This window comes from Anopheles darlingi, chromosome 3 (genome assembly GCF_943734745.1).
Source record: "Anopheles darlingi chromosome 3, idAnoDarlMG_H_01, whole genome shotgun sequence".
Taxonomy (NCBI): Eukaryota; Metazoa; Arthropoda; class Insecta; order Diptera; family Culicidae; genus Anopheles; species Anopheles darlingi.
In genome coordinates this window covers 13,754,547-13,778,167 of record NC_064875.1, presented here as the reverse complement: position 1 = coordinate 13,778,167, position 23,621 = coordinate 13,754,547, and the positions used below count along the sequence as shown (strand labels likewise).

General features: G+C 47.8%; 1 protein-coding gene across 4 annotated transcripts in view; it reads right to left on the bottom strand.

Annotated features, from left to right (window-relative positions):
- Positions 1-23,621, bottom strand: part of LOC125958262 (protein O-mannosyl-transferase Tmtc3) — a 128,141-nt gene that overhangs the window by 55,807 nt on the left and 48,713 nt on the right. For all 4 annotated transcript variants that reach the window (XM_049691502.1, XM_049691501.1, XM_049691503.1 and 1 more), the window contains exons 4-6: positions 22,982-23,118; positions 15,637-15,718; positions 5,081-5,180 (exon numbers count right to left, since the gene is read on the bottom strand). In XM_049691502.1, the coding sequence (XP_049547459.1) occupies positions 5,081-5,180; positions 15,637-15,718; positions 22,982-23,118 (319 nt within the window). The remainder of the gene's footprint in view (positions 1-5,080; positions 5,181-15,636; positions 15,719-22,981; positions 23,119-23,621) is intronic.

The window sequence follows — 23,621 nt, the reverse complement described above, 5'->3', positions numbered from 1 at the left end:
ATTGGGTTGGGTTGTGGGCTAAAATCCAAGACCAACACCAAGCTCAAGACGTACAGTAGTGCAACGATATGCGGCGAAGAAGGCGGTGTACTCCATCGACGCCAATGCAGTACGCTCCACGGGGTTGTCCTTGAGATAGCGGCACTGTCCTTACAATGTTGAAGTATTTCGTTAGCCGCTTCTCGGTCGACGCGCCAGTAAGTTCGTCGGCCCTGCACAGCTGCATAGTAACGTCGAGCCAAGCAGTCAGCCTCGCCTCCCTAGTCTCCCTTGTTCCCCGTTGCCCAGTCCTTGCTGCTGTTGCTCGTTTGAAATTCCATCCTATTTGGTGAGAAATTTGGCCATCACTTGACGGTTTTACTGCCTCAGCACTAGCGCGCCATCGCAAAGCTTCGGATGTGTTTGTGTGCTCACGGCCGGCACTAGAGTGTCTCCGGTGACGTCTTGCAACGTCTTTCACAGCAAACGAGAGGGAAGAGGAGGCTAGTATCAAGGACCTCTCGTTCTCGTCCTGTCTCCTTGCGAGCTGAAGTTGTTCGAAGCCTCATCGTGAATGAGCGACTACTTCACCCGAATCCCTAATGATGTAGCGAGGAGCGAGGATCAGAGCACCCCTGGATGCATCCCAGAGAAAGCGGTTCTACCAGTGCAATGTTGTGTTGTGCCAGCGCCAGTTCGTACCAGACCAGACGGTGGGTGGCGAGCGAAACGATAAAAATGAAAGTTTATTTGCCCAGCTGGAGCGAACGCGAAGGGATCGACGACGTTGCATTTTCTCGTTTGCGTTAGCTCTTCACAACGAGGAAGGATTCACAGGATATTGCAGGCAGCAGGCTATGCGGCTGGCGATGGGCGATTGCGCGCGCGTGAAAATCCCTCCACTTTGGTGCTCAAGTGAGAAAATCTCGAATGCATTGCGCCAGAGCTTTCGCCGATGTGGCAATGCGCCAGAGGCCGGTCAGAGGGCCGGGGAGGGGGAGCTTAGCTTACATTCAAATCTCAACCGAACCCCGCACCTCGCCGCGAATCAGTTGCAGCAGCCTTCGAGAAGGAAGGGAGATGATTTTATTTTTACCGAATAATTTCCCCGGTAGTGCGACGGGCTGCATGCGCAAGCATTCTTGCAGTAAGTTATTCAGATTCATTCCACGCCCCGCGAGGCACGGGCTAACCGTGATTGGTTGGAATGTGAGGGAACTCGGTGCGAAACCATTGCCATCGCCATCGTCGGGGGCTTAAGCAATGTCAATAATTTAGCATCGAGCAAGGACGTGGTACGGTGCGGGATGTTGCAGTTTAGCTTCAAAACGGTCACACCGATGCATGCATACGATTTTCGTTTACTTAAGCCCTCGAGGGCTGCTCGAGGATTGTAAACAGTTGGCGTTGGGGTCGCGTGAAGTGGCACTTGGCTGCAGGAGGACCCGGTACACAGTGAGCCAGTCAGCACTCGCTGGGTTAGTGGATGTAAACCGTGGATATGTGGACAAAAAAAGGTGGCGTCGTAGAACGAGCACGTCAATAGTTCACAACCGCTGGGTTCAGGAAGAGATTGGAATTCCTTAACAGGAACCGAATATCTTGCGAATTGAGCTATGGTATGGATTGGAAAATTTATCGAAAAAAATCATCCAGCTATATTTAGCTAATGAGTTGTTAGTCGATTTGAAGTGTGTTGGGCATTATTCTAATCTAAATAAATATAAATACATTTCTATCTATGTGTCTGCACACATGAGAGGAAAGATTACCTTCGATTTATTATGTTTAGAGCAAATTGAACTGCTTTTTGCATGAGTAAAGGTTAATCTATGCAAAACAAAATGCAGATTTGCAGGATTTGCGTAAGCTGTTCAGATGTATGCCATACCATACATTGCAAAATATTTTACACGAAACTATACTTTGTCGATGGCATGCATTACCGTCAATAGATAATTAATCCTGCAATCCATCGTGACATTTGTTTGTGTTTGATATCATCGAAAAAAAGGAAGGCTAATACCAATATTCCCAAAAAGATTGAAATAAAAAAAGACTGTATAAAAAAGTATAATAATGATAAAGATGGTTTTCTGGATGTTGACTGGCGAAAGAAGCGAAGTGAAATTGCTAGCAAATCAACCAAAACGAACGTCATCGTTCGTTTATAAACGTTATTAGCATCGTATGTAGTTGTAAGCTAGTGTGTGATAACAATTAACTATTTAGTATAAACTATTTGATGAAAAACCTAATGCTACCACCATTAGGCTAACAATTCTTCCACAATTACTAATATAGTTGATTCCATGTAACAAAAATATGACGACCTATACACACCAACGCCGCGTTATTTCACAATAGAGAAGGAAAACTGCAAGAAATCTCCCAAAAAGTGGTTTCGCTCGAACGCGTGCGCTCGAAAGCTTCACCCCGTGCCTGTTTCCAATGCGCACACGGCACGGCAAATGGTTTTGTTGCGAAACTTTTCTTTCGACAATTTACACCAACACCAACCTCCTCCCGGTGTGGGTGTGGGATGACTTTTTTCCATTGCGCCAAACTTTGGAAAATCAGGGAATGGATAGAAAGAGAGAAAATGGGGAAAAAAATGGAGGAAACAAAGTTTGTGAAAACCACCAAACGAGGCGAGTTGCTATCGGTTGCGTGAAACCAAAGACCACACCGTGCCGGCGTTCGTGCCGCACATTCAACTGCTGGTGCTGGTTCGTTCCGGGCACTATGTGTCAAGTAATTTAGTTGATAAATATTGTAATTTCGCTGGCGTGAAAGGAATTTTGCGAATATTACGTCGGTCCGAATAGTGTGCCAACTTGCACGATGGTTGCTTTCCATCATACCATTCGGTATAAATCGAATCCACCAACTCGGTGAATGTAACATACGGGCTGAATGGAAGGAATACGATTGTTTGCAATGCCCGTTTATACAGTGTAGTGCATGTGAAGGACAATTTGGTGCGCTTAAAAATAGCCGCTTTGAAGGATGCACCAGAAACGACTCAACGGAACAGAATAGTGCATAACAGTCACTAAAATGACGCAGATTTACAACGTTTTATGTGTCATTCGCACGTGTGTGTGTGTGTGTGTGTTGCAATGAACGTCATGCAGCATTCGATGCCACATCAAATCAACGGATTCTTCAAACAGTAAAGTCCCCTGATTGGATCGACACTTTTATGGACACATTTTTCCGACGGGTCCGCGGTCCTCATCCCTGTCGTTTTTTTATGTATATTTAGATTTGAACAACCTTTCAAAACGATGTCAAAAGCAAACTCAGCGCTCACAGTACGGTCACTCCTAAGCTACCCAACAGATTGGCCAACGACGATAAGTGCTTAGCGGACCACTCACCCAGGACCAGCGCAGCACGCTGGCATCCAAATCCCGTTCAATCCATTCTCATTCCAGCTCCGATCCCAAAGCTGGGGCAGCACAGCACCCAGATCCAGTGGATTCGCTGAGAAATGGCGTCGATTTGGTGCTGCTACGGATGGTATATCCGGCAGCCGGCACAAAGTGAATGGTGGCATGGGCGCCGCCGCTGGCCCATCGCACCCGACTTGATGAACGAGAATTGGGTGTCCCGATTTCCGATCGATCGGTGCCATCGCACCACCGGCGGGAATACACTCCGCGATGCACTCTCGCGATGCAGTCGATGTGGCGAGGTTTTAACCAGCAGCAGCAGCATCAGCGAGCTGCTCCCTCGTGGGCGCTTGGCGCTGGCGATGGCTTTTGGCGTTTTTGCATCCGATTCAATGGAGCATGTAGTAGTGGCAGTGGCAGCGCGCAGTTCGAAAAGTGAACCGAATATACACAACTGGAGCTTTCCGAGGGCGGGCCGGTCGGTTCGATGAATAGCAAATCATTAGGGATCGGATTTTCAATAATTAATCACATTTTGCCCGGGTCTTGTAAAATCAGCAAATTGGTCCACAGGTCCCGGGGAGAGGTGCAGGAATATGGACCCCATGGTGGTGATGATGTTCGTACTGCTGCTGCTGCTGCTGCTGATGGATGCCATGGAGTAGCTTTTGCTGAGGACGTACGAGAGGAAACTTTTGCACCAAAAGTGCTACCGGGAGGGGGGGAAATGGGATGGAAAGGGGTCGACTGAAATTGGATCAAGTATGACAGTGGACCGAGCGCTACTAAATTGATTGATTCCATATTGGGCGGTAGCGTTTTGAGTGGATGCAGATGAAGCGCTTCTGTTTGAGGGTTTGTGTATGTGTGTAGAGACTATCGGGAGGCAGGCTAACGCAATTTTAGCTTATTTTGCACTCTGCCACCGTGACATTTGATTCGTTGTCGAAAATGCTCGCCCGGCCAATGTTAGCTAAACCACTTAAACGAGTAATTTCATTTTGGATACTTTGGAGCGAACGTACTTGGATGTTATTACCGGAACGAGGGAAACGGTATTTTGCGGAAATCTTCCCATCTAGTGTTCCTCGGTAAACGTCAGTAGGCTCCGGCTAGTTTCGGTGTTTGAATCTGAGCAGTTTAGGGCTGTGGAAAATTTATACTTAAAACTATGTCTACGACTATTAAACATGGAAACAAAAGTTCAAACACATTCGAATTATGCTTGTTATTCTTTCTTTATTGTTTCTTCTCAAAAAAAGGGAAGCAAAATCGTATTTATTATCACACTGCATACGGAACAAACGAGCACAAAGCAACCCAATTACCACCGCAAAATAGGCAAAAAAGGATGCCTTATCAACGTCTCATACAGTACAACCGTTGAAATATGTTTATTACTCTTTCCCGTGCTGTTCTTTACTTCACAGTAATTGCATAAACTTCACGGTTGAAAGGAGTGTGTTGCTTCATCGTACCATCGAGTTACGTTACGGCAACATAAATGAAAACATTACCAAGCCACCATCGATATGTTTTTGTTTATATTCAAGAGTAGCACCGTGGAGCGAATACAACGCATAACATCGCCCTCTCATCGCTGGCTTCCACAGCAGTAAGGCCAAAAGAAAGTGGTTGGTACAAACACTCTACTCTGTTTATGGTAACCGTTCCGGAGTTCCGGGAGTGGAAGCGATACGTACCTGTGGATTTTTTCCGCCGGGTCGCTTTGGTGTAGAAAATGAATGCCGCCAGGAAGAAGACCGAGGAAAGCGTTTCCGCGCGTCCGACCACGCCCGTTACCTGGAAAAAAGTAGTAAGGAAAACGATAAAACAGAGCATAGAGAGTGAGTGTGAAACGAGAGTAAACACAGATAATATAGTTTTTTTGTTTTGCCCAAATGCATAACATTTTGCCGTTTTTTTACACTTTGCACAGCCCGATAGACTGTAACTATAGCAGCGAGAGGAGGAGACGACGCAAAAAACGAATCAATCTATCAAAGTGTCTTAAACACTATTTATAATCTACACTATGTGCAATCAATGTAATCGAAATTGCTCACACAATGGATTAGTTGTGAGTTCGCTAGAAACAAATACCAAACTACAAGTGAATTTACTTGAGGTAATGAGATTTTTTAAATGTAAAAATCCCATAATCCGTCAGCTAACACACTCCGCGGAGCTGAATTGTAAAAAAGCATCATCAACGTCAACAGAGTTTTCCAACCAGTATTCTTCTGAACCAGCGCATTTTCTCGTTGGTAGCTCAGACAGGGAGAACAGTTTAAAACCGATTTTATGCTGCATCGAGCTTGTTAACCAGATTTTATTCTGTCCTTTCGTCCTGGCTCAATAAACAGTGCCGGCGTGTGTGTGTGCCGGTCAGGGGAAATGCATTTCGTTACTGCATGTGTTCCGGGTCTTACGGAAGCTTTTACATGGTGATGCAATCTTCCATCGCATTTCGATTCGCAAGGTGAAGTGATCTTGTTTGATATGCACGGGCACACTCTCCGCTCCACAACAACACAATCTCCGGGGATAGCATGGGATGGAATTGATTCACTCTGCAGCAGCCTCAAGATGCAATTAAGATGGCATTATCCGCTTAGCAGCGTTGTGCCAGGTGACAGGTAAGGAAGACATTCGGCTCCTTTGATATGCGCAAAGAAGGAGCATCGTTTCTTCGTACTGTTTAGTCAGTCTTCATTTCTGTCTGTCGGAATGCACGGACGGGATTACACACGTAAGGAGGACCAAATTCTCATTTTCGCAATTATTCGCAAGCAGATCGCTCGAATACATGACAGTCTAGCCGAGGAATGTTGGTATGGTTGAGATGGTGTCTATGTTGTGAGGCAGGTTGAAATATATGAGATCTACATGATGGAAGCTTGCTCCCGGATTGTGACATGCGCTGGTAAGCTTCGCAGCCATTGTCTGTGTACTGAGACAAAGGCCAATGAACGACAAGCATTCAGGTGTTAATCGTCCCAGATCCGGATAAGCATATCAGGGTAATGCGATTCTTGCGATTCCACATTCTTGGTATGTTTCGTTCTTAATCATCCAAATAAAATAATTCATTAAAACTATTTCATCATGAGGTAATATCTACCAACGATATTCAACAATGCTTGGTTGAAATTTAACACCACAACATAGCACCATACCAGTTGGTAAACCAGCATCAGTGTAAGTATCGTAGGTTGCTGAAATACACGAAACCGAGCCTCTCGTATGACGTAGCAATTATTTGGGGAACAAAACACCAAAGGTCGCCCGTTTCGGTCGCTGTAAAATGAAACCTTATCAACAAATTAACCGGAGACCGGAGTCCAATAAATTGTAGACCATTTTGGGGTCTAATTTTGGGGTTTTTGAAGCCGGGTTTTTGCTAACGATCCCCAGCACTGTATGTCGAAGCACCGGGGGGCCGCCTTGTAATTGCCTACATAAGCTGACCAACATTATTCATGATGTGATTTGTTGGTGGTCCCTCACGATAAAGTAATAAAATCGGCACCACCACTCACACCACCACTAGGGCTAGGCAACAAAGTCACTCAACGTTTGAAGCGCTGATGGAATGAAAACTCCATTGCGTATGACGCGGTTAGTGATTCGTGGTAAAAAGTGTATTTAATTAAATATATTGCAATGACAATCATAGTAACGGAGTATCCTTGAGATCACATTTTCCTCATTTTTTGGCAAGCTTTTGATGAATATTCCATCGGATGCTTTCAGCGAATATACGGCACTTTACGGGTTTTAATACATTTTACTTCGAGTAGTTACTACACTAATGTCAATTTCAGAGCATTTCCCTGTGCTACAAGCATCCCCTTTCTGGATTCTGATAGTATGTGTTAGCAGTCAGGCCGAGTATACCGGGCTGGACACCCGACCTGGCTGAAGTGGTTGGCATCCAACCGAGGCACTAATCTGGTCCAACGCCCACCCGGCCAGGGCACCCTGTGACGTTGGTCGGTCAGTAGTGTTGGTGTTCGACTCCATTCGCCCGCCCAGCTATTACATTACAGCAGCAGGGAGTCTAAAAGGCAAACCAAACCACCACCGAGTCAACATTGGCCAGCAGCAGCAGCAGCAAACTGGATTAGAGGACACTCGAAGGGACCAGGGACTGCCCTGAAAGTGGTTGGCAGGCCACAGACCATCTGCAGGACTGCGAAACAAAAAGCAGAAAATTGGGAAAACCCCGAGGCCAAAAGGATCGGTGCCATATTCTACCCAGCCCATTTTCCCGGGTTTTTCGCCAGGGAGTGGGATGAGGAAAGGGGTTTGTGGTACTGCACGCAAGGGTGGAAAATAATCCAATATCATTAATCAAGATTTATTACCTATTTACGTTGCTATTATTTCTAAACCGATTCCCCCCGTCCTCTGCAATCCCCCCTTTGCTCCGTACGAAAAAACTGGGTCGCAGCAGCAGCAGCAGCAGGACTAGAGCCTCAGGACAGTCGGTAGCGAAAAGCCATCTCTGATGCCCATCACTGATCGCAGGAAGGGCGCAGGAGTGGTGCATCGGTTGGTTGCGCTATGCTGCCCGTGGCTGACATCATCGCTATCATCACCAGATGAGCAGCAGTAGCAGCTGCAACTACATTGCAGCCCATTGCTTACCAGACCGATGTCGATGACGATGCGGATAATGCTGATGCTGATAGCTGATGTGCAGCAAGCAGTGCTGCAAGTCGACCGTAAAGCAATGTCAAGCGATGATGACGATGGAGAGATAACCGTAGAAATCACCACGGAAAGGGCCTCCGTCCCGTTTTATGCGATGCGCATAGTTTCGGTTCGGATAAATAGCTTGGCATAAATGGCGGCCAGTAGGAGCGCAGTGCCCGGTGTAAAAGCAAACTTAAGTCATCATCGTCCTAACTAGACGTAACGAGACGTACGAGCACACAAATGGACGATAAAAAAGCGGAACGTTTTCCAAATGGATTCCAGAGAGTCATCGGAGCGTTCTTAATCATCACGAGGAAAAAAAAAAATAAATCATAATAAAGCGAAAGACGCTCTCTGGCGAAAAGTGCAACTTTAACGAAGCAGGCTAATCCTGCTGGCTGCTTCAGCTCCACACCGAAGAGCAACCACAATGGCAGAAAAAGAATTAAAAAACCGAAACCGAAAAGAAAATGGAAGCTTGTATCTTCCTCTTCGCTCTTTAAGCTTCTTGACGACTTAATTCATTCCAGGCCGGATCGGAACAGATTGGCTTTCCGCGTCTCGCGCGATTTCTCGCCTTTCTCGCCAGCCGCCAGGGCGCCACTCCTACGGCATCGCTGGTCCACCTAGTTGTTCCGTAGAAGTCCCGCAGAAAACCTCAACCTAATCCACCGCAGAATCCGCCGACGATGATGATGATTCCACCGCAAACCATAGAACCAGAACGACCGGACCGGAGTGTTCTTCCTACGGCCACGGGCGGTGCTTTATCTCTGGTAGCGATGCACGGTGTGCAGCTGGTAGCTACTAGTTCGTTTGCTTCCCAGGAGGCCCAGGATCCGGCCCGGAGGAGAGGAAGGAGGAGAAAGAGAACATGTGCGCGCCGCTCGAAGCAATTAAAAACTCAATCAACACCTTTTTCCTTCGCAGAAGCTGATCTCGAGCCCCAAGGCCCGCGGGGTGGCGGGGGCATGCGATCATTGGCGTGACCGAGGACGCGCCCGCGTGCCCGCGTCGGACGGAGCAGAAGAGAAAGATTTATCCAAAATTGGAATCAGTTTTGCTCATTTCCTTGAGCTTGAGGTTGCGGCTGCAACGTTCCACGGATTGGGCGCAAAGGATGCTCGGGGAGGAAGGGTAGAGGGAGTTCGATTTGATTCTCCATTCACCACACACCACCACACTACCGACCGGCGTGTGCGGTCGCCTCACCGCCCCTCATTGCCGCAGCATCTTCGCATTTGCTCATTTAGATCGGAAGCAAGGGACCTTCTACTTCGTGAGTGAGGATGTGGTGAGAAACCCCCCGTGGTGAGAAGGAGGGTTTAGAAGAAGGGAAAATGGTGTCCCATGTGAGCGTCAGAACGCGCGCGCGCGTGTGTGTTTGTGAGTATCTGCTGGAATTGGTATTTGCGGTGAGTCTATTCTAACGGATCGGGCGGTTTGTTCAATTCCAAATTCAATTATTGCTATCACACCCGGCTGTTGTACTCCATGAGCCAGTGCGCGAGTGTGATTGTGTGTGTGTGTGTTTGCGAGAGTGTCACACATACACGCAGACAGGGAGTAAGCATTGCTCCTGGATTCTCTTGCTATGTGCAGCTGGAGTTAAGGATTATGATTAATTGCGACTATTTTTAGAGCATCGAGCCTTCTCGTAGCCCTCACTCATTCTCACTCGCTGACTCACTGACGTGTCCACCAGTCGGCCACTGGACTGGACTATACATACCCCGGGAATGGTCACGATCTCACCAGGAGTCGTTGTCGTTGTGTTCCGCTGGTCCGCTGGTGGCAATCGATTGGAAAACTGAAGTCGCTGTCGGACGGGAGTCGTTCCCGTCGTAGATCACCGTTACCGGTCGATTGAACAGGTGACCTAGACCACCTCTAGACCCCCACCCCTCTCCTCCTCGGTCCTTCATTTTACCGAGTCAGTTATTGGCACGCGGAAAACGTAAATTGCGTTCGCAAATCGTATTAAACCGTAATTGGCGGGTACGTGTGTGTCTGGATGGACTACCACCGTGTGGGCCAATCAAGCTAACCGGCCAGACGGGATGGCACCGGCTGTCAGGTTGCACAGCAGGCGCGCCAATTGGACACAATGCCACAATGAGAGATCGATAATTTACATTAATTGAGGTGGTATTGGTCATACTGTTGTACAAAAGCGGAATGATATTTTAAACTTTTGAAAAATGTTCTCCAACAGTTATTTTTTTCAATCTTTTAGTGTCCAAAGTTTCGATGACTATATTAAAAGGTCTATTTAAGTAGTTTATCATATTGCTTCAACTTTAAGTGCGATCACAATTTAAATCAAGTCAGAGAACTGAAATACCTAAAAAATAAATTAAAGAGTAGACCCATCCACATTCGTTTATAGTAGCGAAGCCGCCAGGAACACTAATTGGAAATCATGGCCATTCGACTGAGTGCCAGCCGCCCGATGTCACCATTCGCATGGAATAGTGAAACAGAATTATCGTCCACATGTCCGTGTGTGTGTGGGCGTGGGGGTGCTGGCATGCAGCTAATTAAGTGCAGTAAGATAATACGACAATCGCAGGCACATTGAGCCATAGGACGCGTTGATCGCAGTCGTCGCATCAAGCACCCATTGGAGAAAACACTCAGTGTGCATGCTTGCGATGCTGGCACCAACCTCCGGCCCCGATCACTGTTTACCGCTAGTGTGTGTGCTCGCTGAATGTCGCCTGGCTGCCGTCGATCGACCAAATCTAGCCACACCACGACCGCCTCTTCCCCCTCCCCTTAGTCTCATTTTAATGAACGCCACATTTCGGAACGCAGACAGAGATCAGTATGCAAGTAGGCATCACAACCAAGGAGAGAGAGAGAGGGAGAGTCAAGAAGGATTAAACTCGATGGACGGTGAAACTCGGATAATTGTTTTCCCCCATCCTTCTTTGTCTGTCCGGAAGCTCCCGGGGGAAGATTCCGTTTGCTAACCGCACCGCAGCCAACAAGCAGCCGGAAGTAATTGAGTGTGCGATCGATTGCGGAGCCGAAGATGGTGACCGGTCGTACGGCGCGTGGTCATTCCTAGACACAATCACTCGGCACACCACAGCGGAATATAATACTCGAAATTGCATTACGAAACGTAAACTCGATTCCGGTGTTTGGTCCGGTTTGTCTGGTTTGTTTATAATCCGGAGCCGGATCGTCGGGATCAGGATCTGGCCAGGGTGAAGGGGGGGGGGGGGGGGGCATTATTAATATTCTGTTACAATACCCGAGAATTGATAGCACTGGGAGAAACAACGCTGTTAGTGGTTGATGATTGGACAATCATGCCGATTAATCAATTGGAGCGTCGGTAGTAAGATTGCGGTAAATTGTGGTGCGTGATTGAGAAACGTTGGGTTTTGTAATCAATTTGATTGTTTCTGGCGAAAGCATTCGAATGAAGGTTGTTTCAATATGCCGTGGATTATAGTGAATCCACTGGAGAACGGATTTTCCGGAGTAATAACGCAACAATCAGTGCATCAGTTTGCAGAAAGGATTGCAAGGATTCTGCGTAATCAAAAAAAATGTGCTACTTTTTTGTACGGCGCACATCAAATTTTGACAGATGAACACAAAGGCTTGTTTACATCTGTTTTCGCTGAAGCACAGTTTTGCGTGATTGAAGGTAGTTTTTGTGTGATTCATTGTAAAAAAGGGAGCAAAACTGAGCTATTTTCGTTTGGTTATGACGCGTGTCTCTACAAACATCAATTATTGTTTAGAATGGACGATTCGTTAGGAAATTCCGATATTGCAACGAACATTCTCAGCGAGTTGTTTTAGTAATATCATATTTTTTTTAGTAATATCAAAAATTTTCAATAAAAAGATGCATTTTGTTTCGTAATGTGAGGTCTACCGTTAAAATTCGAGTCGGTGAAGAACACTTTTATCCAGCAAAACGTGCATTTCAAACAGCTAGATTGACTGAGTTTGTCTGATCCATACTGCATACATGTGTTCGCATGTTCCCGCCCAAACCTTGTTCATACAACGGCCCAACATAAACCACTTCAAACACGCCCTTTTTTATGCTCACCCTTTTCCTTATCCGCCCGAAAAGAGCCTCCGGTGCTGCGAATTCACTAAATCTCCAACAACAACAGCAAAAAAAAAAAAACAAACAACGATAAAAAAATGAACGTTTTTATCCGGTTTGATGCCTCTGATTGTGAAGTAAATTTTCCATCCACCGTAGCAACCATTGCACGCTTTGCGTGGCCGATGGGGCGGCAGCACGGCGTGGAATACAAACAAAATGCCGGGAACGGGCTGGGAAAACAAACAACAACGGCAACAACGAAAAATAAAACAGAAAAAGAATCGGTCGGGAAAATGCAATTGCAAGTGCGGCGCTTTCGGGCGAATGCGTGCGTGATGGTTGTTTGCCTCGCTGAGTGGAAAATCTAAAGCCGAGCGCGCGCCCGGGCAAACGCGAGGAAACGAAGTGTGAGGATCAGAGGACCTCGCCTGGTAAAAGCTGGGTCTCTGGGCTTTTTCCGCTGCTCGGCACCGAAAAACATTGTAACAACGCAACGCAACCACGTACGCCCATTTTCCCCCATTTTAATCCACTCAACCGGAGGCGGAGGTTGGGTGTGGTGGTAACCGGAAGCCTGGAATCAAGCAGCATGAGAATGCAGCAGCGGCCCTTGATCGCGAATTTGTTCCGGGCTGCGGTACGGATTGCACACGTTGCACGTTACTCTTCATTTGGTTGTGCACCGCCTCCTTTCCTTTCCACCGTTCCGTTTCGTTTAGTGTTATTAAATTTCATTTATTGATACCATAAAGCATCCGCGAGGCGAGGCCTTCTGCGATGCGCATTGAATGGAAGGCGCGCGTTAGAGCGAAACGAGCGGTACTCGAGGGAGGTTTTTTTTTTGTTCCTTCTGCAAACTTTTGTGCACGATGGTACGATTCCAATTTCCATGTAACCCGTCGTTGATATGAAATCCGTCTGATGTCCTGGTCCAGGAACACGGAATTCTCGTGCTATTGAAACGGTAGCAACTTTCTATTCCGTGCAGCTGCATTCCAGTGAGGACAGTAGTATCACGAGTATTTCATTTGAATAAACATCAAACACTGCATTTAACTCTGTAAACAGTGACAGCAACAGTTGCAGGAGAAAAATCGATATCCGGAAACATTCTACTCCTTTTTAAGCTCCACTCTAGCTTATCAGTATTCTGTGCTCAAAAAGCGATAAATCATTCTTTCCAGGACCTGCCGTCGGCTGAAGGGATAACGGTATTCGCTTCGATCTTTAATCGCTTTATGACCGACCGGAATATGAAATGCGTGGCACCATATTTGCGGACATGTCGTACACTCGACCTCCTTCAGTTCCTGTATCACCATCGTTCAGCACACGCCACACGCTGACCCCTACTCGGTCACGCCATTATCATCATCGAGACGAGTCGAACCTGTCCGTGGCCCCCCCACTTCCCCAGTTGAGCCAGTTGACTCTATTACGGTCGATTTGCAGTGGTTTGCTCAAAGGAGGGGGGGTCCATTTCCTCGATCCCGTCGTTTTTTTTTTCGTTTTCGCTCGACCAAAGGGAGAATGTTGAAGTGACTCGACGACCACAATCTCATCTCATCTTTCGCCAAGGAAGCGGGCCACGGCTATCACCGGTTTCTCGCGCGATACATATCGACACCTTTGTCGAGGACGAGGACGATGGGCGTTCGGTGAAAGAATGGCGAAACGATGATTGCGCTGCTGCTGCTCACCGCCATGGAAATCGCCGTGGAAATGGTGAACCGTTTCCCAACTGCCGGGCTCTAGGGGCTGTCCTGCCCTGCTGCTGTATGCAAACGATCAGCGATTGTGAAGCAAAGTGGTTTGTGGTGGTGGTGCTAGTGGTTGTGGCCAGCCATACGGCTTCCAGCGATCGAACCGAGCCGGACAAAAGCAGTGCCCGGTCCGTCCGTCCGTCCGTCCGTCGAAGGATAAGCCTCCCGTACCAGATGCAAGACCGGGGAAGAGGAAGCTGATTATGGCTAAAACTTTGGCCAGCCCAAAACCCAAATCCTCGGCAGCTCGGCTTAAGGTTCCTCGGCTTTTGGGAAACGCCAGAGCTGCCGCATGCCTCTCGACAACAGCAATACCAACGAGCGCGTTGCTTCCTCCATTCCAGTTACCCTCGGTTATCGGTGGTGGTGAGGAGCGTCGTGGTGTGGACAAAGAGGGAAACTTTTAAATTGGAACGAATTTTAAACTTTCCACTCGGCACTCTGCTGCTCTCGGGAAAAACACGACCACCAGACCAGGCTGATGCTGATCCAGCCTTCCTGCAGCTGCAGAACCGACGAAACAATGCATTAGCATACTGATGGTCGTACTCCACGCGCCGTTGTTCTATGCAAGAGGGGCGGGGGCCTCTAAATGTGGCAAATTTTCGATACTTTTTTACGCCACATCGTGGAGGGGCTCTAGAGTATCGTTTGCCCGTGTGTGTGTGTGTGTGTTTTGGGGTAAGTCAATTTTGGGTTCCGGTCCCGGGTGCGGCCAAAGTTCAATCGGTTCCCTCATCTACCAGGATAGAATAGGATACACTGTGGATGGATCATAGAGTTTTGCAAAGTGAAGGCTTTGAGTGATTATCATACAAACAAACACGCTCAGCGAGGTCTTGTGTGCACGGCTATCAATGCAGCAGGGAAGGAGCATTTTGAGAAAAATTGATTCCCCCCTTCGTACTCGTTGTACCCTGTCTGGACCACCATTAAACCTGGAGGTGCTGCTCTGCTAAAGCATCTACGACTGGCCTCATAAATATATGAACATTCGCTCGCTGGCAATGTATGCATCTTCATCATAACCTATCATCCTGATCACCATCATCATCATGATGAGCAAAGTTAACCGTGCTGACCGATCAAGCGAGGGCCAGGAGTGACTCCACATCCAATGTGACACTTTTTGTTTGGATTTTTTTTTCGCTATACTCGGCACAGCACCTCCATCATGTTTGCTACGAAAATCTCGCGCGTGATAAAACGTTCAACTTTACTGCTCGCGAAGACAATTCATCTTTAGCTGGGGCCGGTCGGTCGCAGCGTTGCGAGGGGTTTTGAGCACTTACTCGCTCACCACCACCACCACCACCACCACCACCACCACCACAAGGAAAGGTCAATTTCGAGGGGGTTTAGGCACTGCGGGGAGTTTGTTTTTTATCACTCGCTAGCCCTTCGCTGGACCCTCGGTTGCGCTTTAAGCGCCATAAAACAGCGTCCATTGCTTCGAGTTTAGTGTAAAGCGTAACGGTTCGTGGAAAGGGGTCGAGAAGTATAAAATGATGCCCATCCCCATATTCTTTGAGGGTAACATTTAGTGAGGGAGCGAATTTTATTGAATACTTTTTTCTAATGGAAATGGATTGTTGAAGTGTTGCATTGGACTGTTGTTAAGAGCAAACAATGTTTGCTGAGATCAAACTAATACACCAGCAGCGAGTGGATGGTAGATAGAAATTGTACTTAATAGGAATGAAGGACTTACCGCCTCGGTGTGGATCGGATGCACGGCGAAGAGCAGAGCCGCCGCGAAGCTCGCCATCTCGGACAGCAACATGGCGCACATCCTGCAGCAAATGAAAGATAGGAAGAAAAAAAAATGGAAAGCAAAAGTGTTAGTAGGAATGTTTATTTATGCTAACACTTCTGTGCGACCCTTTCCCCTCGTTCCACTCGTACGGACCCCAGCAACGACGCGTTCCTATGCGTTCGTTGATTGGCAAACTGTTTCAATCGACGTTCGTCGCTTTTGCGGCGCCCGGTGTTTTATGCTCATGTTTGTCCCCCTTTTTTCGTGGATAGATAGCTCCGTAGGCACACGGCGGTCATGCTTGACCGTCACGTACGTTACGGTCCTCTGCCGGCCCTGAGGAAACTGAGGAAACCCGTTGCCGACTCGTCCTCGGTGCTACTCGGTTGGAAACAAATAAAACCAAAACGAACTGAAAAACGAAGGAACAAACATGGGCCCCCCGGTGGCCCTCCTGTCGGCCTGCATCGTGAGCAGGAGGAGCAAGTGGAGCGACGAGTGAATCGAATGAAACACGGGCCTGGGCAAATATCTGTGGCATTAATTTAATTAGTGCCTCCGGGGCGGTCGCCCAGTACTGCGGACTTTAAGGGTCTCTTTCGCTCTCATTTCTCTCGTGGGGCGGGATGCTGCGAATCGTCGGCATACTTCCGTCTCTCTATTCACTTCCTTTCTCTCTCTCGCTTTCTTTCTAATATGCCCAGAAACCATCATTAACATTACTTGCCCTTCCTTCTGTTCTGCGTTTTTTGTGTTGCCTTTGCCAGGTCGGTAAGACTCTTACTCCCCGGTGCTACTGGTCTGTGTTGACTTTCTCGAACATTGTAGCATCTTCTCGAGGCGCGGCCCCGTGACCTCGCTTCAGCACGTGGAGGAAAAGCAAGTCAGTTCAGTGAAGCGAATGGGCAGCAGCCCTTCCAGTAAACCCGAGGGTCGGTTCACGAGTCGGCTTGGTAGATGGCAAACAATCGGTTGGCCAGGCAGATCCACGGGCCCACCAACAGCCGCAGCAGCAGCAGCAGCATTGCCCTGGGGGTTTTTAATTTACAATTTTCTTCCCCCTTTTGCTTACACTTACGTGCTTACGTGCACGCCACCGCATGAGCTATTACTGCTTCACATGGTGCGCTGCTTTAATAATGTTCGTTCGTTTCCCACGCGCATAAAGCGAGTCCTTCTAGTCCTCTTGTCCTAGTCAAGCGCCGACCAGCAACCAGCCAGTAGGCAGTTTAATTGGCTCGAGATGCGGTGCACATCTGCACGGGCTGCCCGAGAGGTCGCCCCATTCCGCTCATTAAAATGGTTTATGCTCGGGTGGCACTCTCGGGGGCCGAAGTTAGGTCAAGTGGCAGCAGCAGCAGCAGCCGGAGCAGTAGTAGCTGCTGCAACTGCATAGCTGCACCGATGATTGCATAATGATTCTGGTCGTGTGAATAGCAATGGATCGATGGGGGTGAAGGACAAGGAGCAAGTGAAATGAATTGTGTGTGCCAGCAGCAGGATGTGTGCAGCAGTCTATCGTTTCAATTTTTGAATTGAAAAGGAGGTTTGAGCCCCCCCCATTGACGTTCATTTTATCCATCAGATTTTGGTACGTGGTCGACAAACTGATCGTTAGTGGGCCGTATCAACGAAAATTCAGAAAAAAAACCAATCGTTTTGCATACATGTTTACGGATTTGTTAATTTGTTATGCATCTTTCCTTTGCTGTATTTCAAAAACTGAACGTCTATGGTGCTTCATTGTTTAGGTACGTCCGAGCATTATGGATAAAATGAACGTTTGTGGGAAGCTGTAAAACATCTGATTATTAATAAGATGTCCACACACACACGCAAATATACTTTGATTGTAGTGTTGAGTGCCAAGCAATTGTTCTGCTATGACCTTCTGCATTGCATTGTACTGACATTGATCTTAACAAAACAATTTCCCGGGTACGAACGAAAACACTGAAACGGTGCAATCTACCAGCAAACAACCAGCTTTTACACGTACACACACACACACACACCCTGCTTCTGCTACCAACCGTGCTGCCGTGCACGAGCACGAGCTGCAGAAATTCATTTCACGAATCTAATCGAGCGCACACTTGACGGAATTAAGTGATTCCCCGTGGGGGGCTGGAAACCGGCAAACATCCGCCTTTGTCGACAAGTAATGCGACCTGTTTCCTTTCCCTTCCATTCCTTTTCCGAATGCAGGAAAGGAGGAAAACAGCGGGAAAAAAAATCCACTGCAGCACGCTTTTCCCTTTTCACAAATGAAGGTGCATCGATGTCGCCGTCCTGGTCGTCGTCCTGGTCGTCGCGGTAGGGTTCCTGTTCTGTACTTTACGATTCCGGTGCGGATAGGGGGGTATGACCTCTCCTCCGTCCCTCCGGTATGCGCATTGTTCGGTGCATTGTACCGGGTATAGCATGGCCCACGCCGGTAGCTATGCAACATTGAACTCAAGTGGCGCCAGCCGTGGCGGTTGGCGGTGTACGGCGATGGTGCAATTGTCCTCGTCCGTACGTACGTACGTGATCGCGCGTCGTCCGTCTGCGGACCGATGGCGGCTCTTTTCACGTGGAAAAAGAGGGTCAAGAGTGCTGCCGGAGTCCGAGTTCAGCAAAGAACCAAAGAGCCCGGCACAAGTGGTCCAACACTCGAAGCAGTCTCTAGGCCCGAGAGACCGAGGCCACCGACCGGCAGTTCCTCCCCATTGGTTACATGCACCGGACTGAATGCAGCAGGAAACCTCATTCGTTACGCCATTTTATTGTCGGTTCTCGGTACTGATGTGGAATGTGTACCTTTCCATGAACAGCATCGTAAGGAGCATGATTTGTCAGGTTGTTTCAGCCGGACGGATTGTTCCCCATTTTACCGATCGGAAGGGAGGAAGGGAAGGGAAACCGCTTTGGCGACATCTTTGCTAGCGACCCTGGCGCACGTGGTGCCCCCTCCGTGTCCATGTGATTGGATCGCAACGCCATCGTTTGCTGTTGCTGCTGCAGCATTGCAAATGAAGTTATTTATTGGATTGTGCATTGTGCTGGGGTGCCAACAATGGCGATAAATATTTGAAACATTCGTTTCTCGTCCCGGGAATGTCGTGCAGTCGAGCCATTCCTGTTGGCCATTCTTTTGGCGCTCGCGCGCTCGCTCGCTCGCATTAGATTGCTACCGGCAACAATGGTTTTCGAATGTTGTAATGTGGTTGTGTTGGTGGCAGTGTGATTTACATAAATGCGCTCGCTTTGAAGATTGTAATGACATCAATCAAACCATCAATAATCCAATGGTGTTGCGGGGCGGTGGTGGCTTTAAACATGAAATTATTATGTTTCATTCTACAGCACTCCATGCAACAGGCCAAAACACGTGGCCTACCATGGCAAATTGGCATCAATCAGCGGGGCGTCCTAATACTAAAGCATTCCACATAGAATTCATGCCAATGCTGCCGGCCGGGCGCCCGTTGCTTCCTTTCTTACGGGACAAAAGGGCTGCGCCTTTGCTGACCTCGCCCGCCATTTAAGGGCACCCATCAATTACCGTCAATCACACTCACATCATCTAGTAGGCTTTTGTTTCATTTCATGTTTCATGAGCATCAACGTACGACAGACGGACACAATCGCTGCACGAGATCAACACACATATGATTGTTGTTGCGCGCGCGTGTGGCGTGGTTTTGTTGGCAAACATTCTAATGACTTCCGTGATTCCCGCGTGCTGCTTTCGTCCTTCGCTGGTTGATACACATTCTTCTTCAGTCGCTGATCGCTATCGCTATCTCAAACGCCTCCAAAATGACCGCTCGTTGATTCCAGCCGCTTGGCTTGGCTGGTCATCTTGCAAAGGGTCAACAAAATACCGCATTTGCTCGCTCGCGATGCCATATACTGGGCGTGTTTGCGCACGTCATCATGATGACATAATTGGGTGACAGCTGGTCCCCAGCCAGACCGACCGCGTGGTGACCGGCCGGTGGCCAAACAGCTGCTCAGTTGACAGGGATGACGGATATATCGTTTGGAAAAAAAAAACCGTCCAATACAATTATGACCGTACGGTTGGAAGGGCACGCAATTCGTGGGTCCCCGGGAAAACCCGGGACACGCGACTGAAAACACGCCCGGCAATCTGTACCCCTCTCGTTATCACCGCATCGATAATGATATTAGAGAAAATTATTGTTCCACCGAACCATAAACTCGATAACATATAATCCTTTACGCGCACACCGACAGACAGCCAGAGGCAGCCAACTGTGAAGCGACAATTTCAGATTCAGATTCGAGCGGCTCAAAAACCCCGGCTCGGGGTTCTGATTTTCGCGGAAATATCCTAAATTTACGCCGCGTTAACTCAAATTGTTCAATCCCCGGGGGGGGAATTCCGCTAAAATTTCTGGTTTGGATGCACAAACGGGGCGCATGGCATGCTATGCTCGCCGATGTTGCGTCCATCATCGTCAGAGGAGTCGTCATTTGGTCTCTCGCTGCGCCTCGAACCGAATGCTTTTTCCCCGAGCATAACTGATGATCGAGTGCACATTCCGTTGACTGTGCGCTCGGTACATTCGAGTGTGTTATCTGAGTGCAAATACAACGGAATGATCCACTACGACTGCCATCAGAAAAGTACTGTCTAACGTGGCAGGAAAGGCACCACCACCGACATATGTGCAGTGATTGCTCTAAATGAATGAAATTCCGTTTCGCATTCAAACAATTATGATGGAAAGGTGTGCATCAATAGTCCAAAAATAAGCGAAATGAAACCATTTTTGTGCGCTGCATTATTGTCGACAGGAAGTGCCAGTGGCAGCATGATTGCGAAAAGTGATTAGCATTTAGAAGAATAACTTTTAATGAGAAAATGACTAAATGCTTACGGTACGCTTTCGGTTAACACTGGCCACCGGGCAGTGCGCACTCCTCGGTCAAAACAGAGAGTGAAGGGCATGGAATTACCATTTGAAAACCCATTGCCATCGAACTTTACCACTTGGGCTTGCCAAAGTTCAACAACCCCTTACAAGAGAGGGGAAATACGAAAATAGTACTTCGTAAATCATTATCAAGACCACCAGTTAGCATGCAGCTCGGCGACAGTCGCTTTCGAGCACTACTTTCAATCCTCATTAAACTTGCTGACCGACCGAGCGACTGCCGCGACAGGTCAGTTGCGATGACTGACACTATTTATTTATTTATTTATTTGCTGCTGTAATGAGAAGCTGCACCGGCCAGTCAGTGCGTTTGTCATTAAAATCATCTTCTGATCTCTGTTGGCACACAAACACACACACGCACACAAACCGGGAGGCGAGCCAACGGAGGAATTTGACGGAGAAAATGTAAGTCCCTTCGAAGTCGTAGTAATTGTTTTTCTTTAGAAATCTCATCCCTCGCTCGCTGTAAGGTTCTCGTTTGCACAGATAGGATGCACCGGTAAGTTTTTGCTTGCGCTTTTAATGCTGTTTGTAGCACTGTTGCACTGTTGCCACCCCGTTCTCCATTGTATCTGTTTTGAGCAATCTGGTTCCGATTTGCTCCGTTGGTAGAGAGTAATTTGCACAATGCAGTGTCACTGGCGGCAGCGCTGGCTGCAAGGGGAGATGCAACTGCAGCATGGAAAGAGCAAGTGGGAAATCCGCTACCCTGGAAAGACCAGCAAGTTTTCCTCGTCGTCGTCGTTGTCGTTGTCGTTTTTTTTTTGTGTGTCGTGAAGCTGTATCACAAAAGAAAGCACGAGGATGTTGCTGGATGTTTTGCACAAGCTACGACCCGCTACCGCTGTCACTTGCCATGGTGACGATTTGAGTTTAATTTCATTGGAGCACTAGTTCACTGTCGTTTGAAACAAAGAAAATCTTGCATTTCCACTATAAAGAAGGGTGCACCCCGAAATGGCACTCGCAACGTAATGAACGTCCACGAGAGTTCCGCGAAAGGCTTTGAAATGAAGCAGAATGTCTAAAGATAATGCGTCCTTCCTTCTATACGTTACGAAGTAATTAGAAAGAGTATTAAATTTTAATGAGTTGCGAGTGTGAATGACATTCGCTAAACGCAAAATAAATTTGATACATTTTTGTAGCTTCGAGTTGGAGATAAAGAATGAATAATGTTCACATCAACCAAGATAAAGTTCATTCTTTTCTCACGCAACTCGCAACTTAGCGTACGTTGATTGTTGTACAAAACTTTTCCATTTTCAACCTCCAAAACCTCTCTTTTCTGTCGAGAGTCGAGAGCTTTCGGGAACGAATCAACATGGCATCTGTCTTTGGCACATGCCAAGCTGATTATATATCTCCACTCAAAAGTACATTCCGAGCGTGGTGCCGGCTAGAGTGACAAGAGCACTTTCGAGCACTTTTGAGCAGGTCCTGTCGGTGATGGTGAATGATAGTTTGGGCGCTGGAGATAAATGTAACAGCAGCCGACATTTTGCTGAGCAACACTTTTTACCAACGTCAGCTTATTTGATCAGCGACATCCATCTATCCATCCATGCTGCATCCAAGCAACCGTGGGACTAGGGGACAAGAAGAAGTGCACAAGACGATGGTGTTGATGGTGGAAAATGGTGTGTCGCCCGCCCCAAAAGTAGTCCAGTGCCGGGAAGTGGCCGGAAGCCGGAAATTGAATGAAGCAATCAAAACAAACTTCAGCGACGTTCGATAAGTAGTGCGCAAATGCGTTGAAGCACCGGGCACACACACACACACACATGCACACTCGTTCCGGCACACATTCTTGATTGTTGGTTCCATTTCCCGGGAACGCACGAAGGAAAACATTTTTCCTAGCATGCTGGGATGCTGTGGTGACAGTTTGAACACCCCGTGAGTGAGTCGAAGAGTGGCGTGAATGAAAATGGAGGGTGGCCTATCAACCACTGCCCGCGTGCTTCGGACAGCTTATGTTTATTTATCTTCGGTTCGAAATGGAGGTTCACACGCGAGAAGGTGATATGAATTTGATTAGATCAATTCAACCGAAGGACGCGAATGGGTCCCGCATGCCACTTATGAGGGTTTTGTAAAATGTTATGCCATGTATAGTCGATCGAACACGAACGAGATAGGTTATCGAATGGTGTGTTATGTTCTTCAATATTCAAGAATCTGTTTTAATATATCCTACGTTTTGAAAACAAGTAAAACAAAATGATGATGAAGATAGTACTACTACCACTTGTTTACTATCTCTACTGCATAGTAACTGCATTCCATCGATGCAACTGTAAACACTGCATTACAGGAGGTTCCGGCATTAAAACCCCCCAACTTACCGGAAGTACATCAGCGAAACGATCGTGTGCAGCAGCACATTGACCAGATGATAGCCGGCCGGTTCCAGTCCGTGCAGCAGATAATTCCAACGGAACGTCAGGACGCACAGCGGTCGATATGATTTATGACTTTGTTCCTGCGGAAGAAAAGCCGAAGAAAAACACGTGAAAGTGAAAGAAGATGAGAATAGAGCAAGGTTTTCAAGTAAAATGAATGGCGTAGTTCAGTGAAGAAGCAGCAGCGGCAGCGACTGGTGGCCAGTTATAGCGAGAGAGAGAGAGAGAGAGAGTAGAGCGGCATCGACGTGCTGACCGACCGACCGACCGACCGTCTTCCTTGCGGGGCTGTTACTCAACACAAACCCACCGCAAACACGGCACCGCACATTAAAGTTATCCCCAACTTCTTCTGTGTCTACCGCCCCAAACCGGGGGCTGACAATGATGGCCGGGGACTGGCTTGTGGTGGAAATATTATTTACAAGCATAGCGGAGCAGCCCCGGAATATCCTGGAATTAATAAATCGCACGAGAATAATTTATGGCGGATTTGCCGGCCGATCCTTACACCGAAACAGCAAACGCGCTGGAAGCAGGGTGTCCTGAGCCGTGGACACCGTCCTTCCCTACGTTGGGGCTG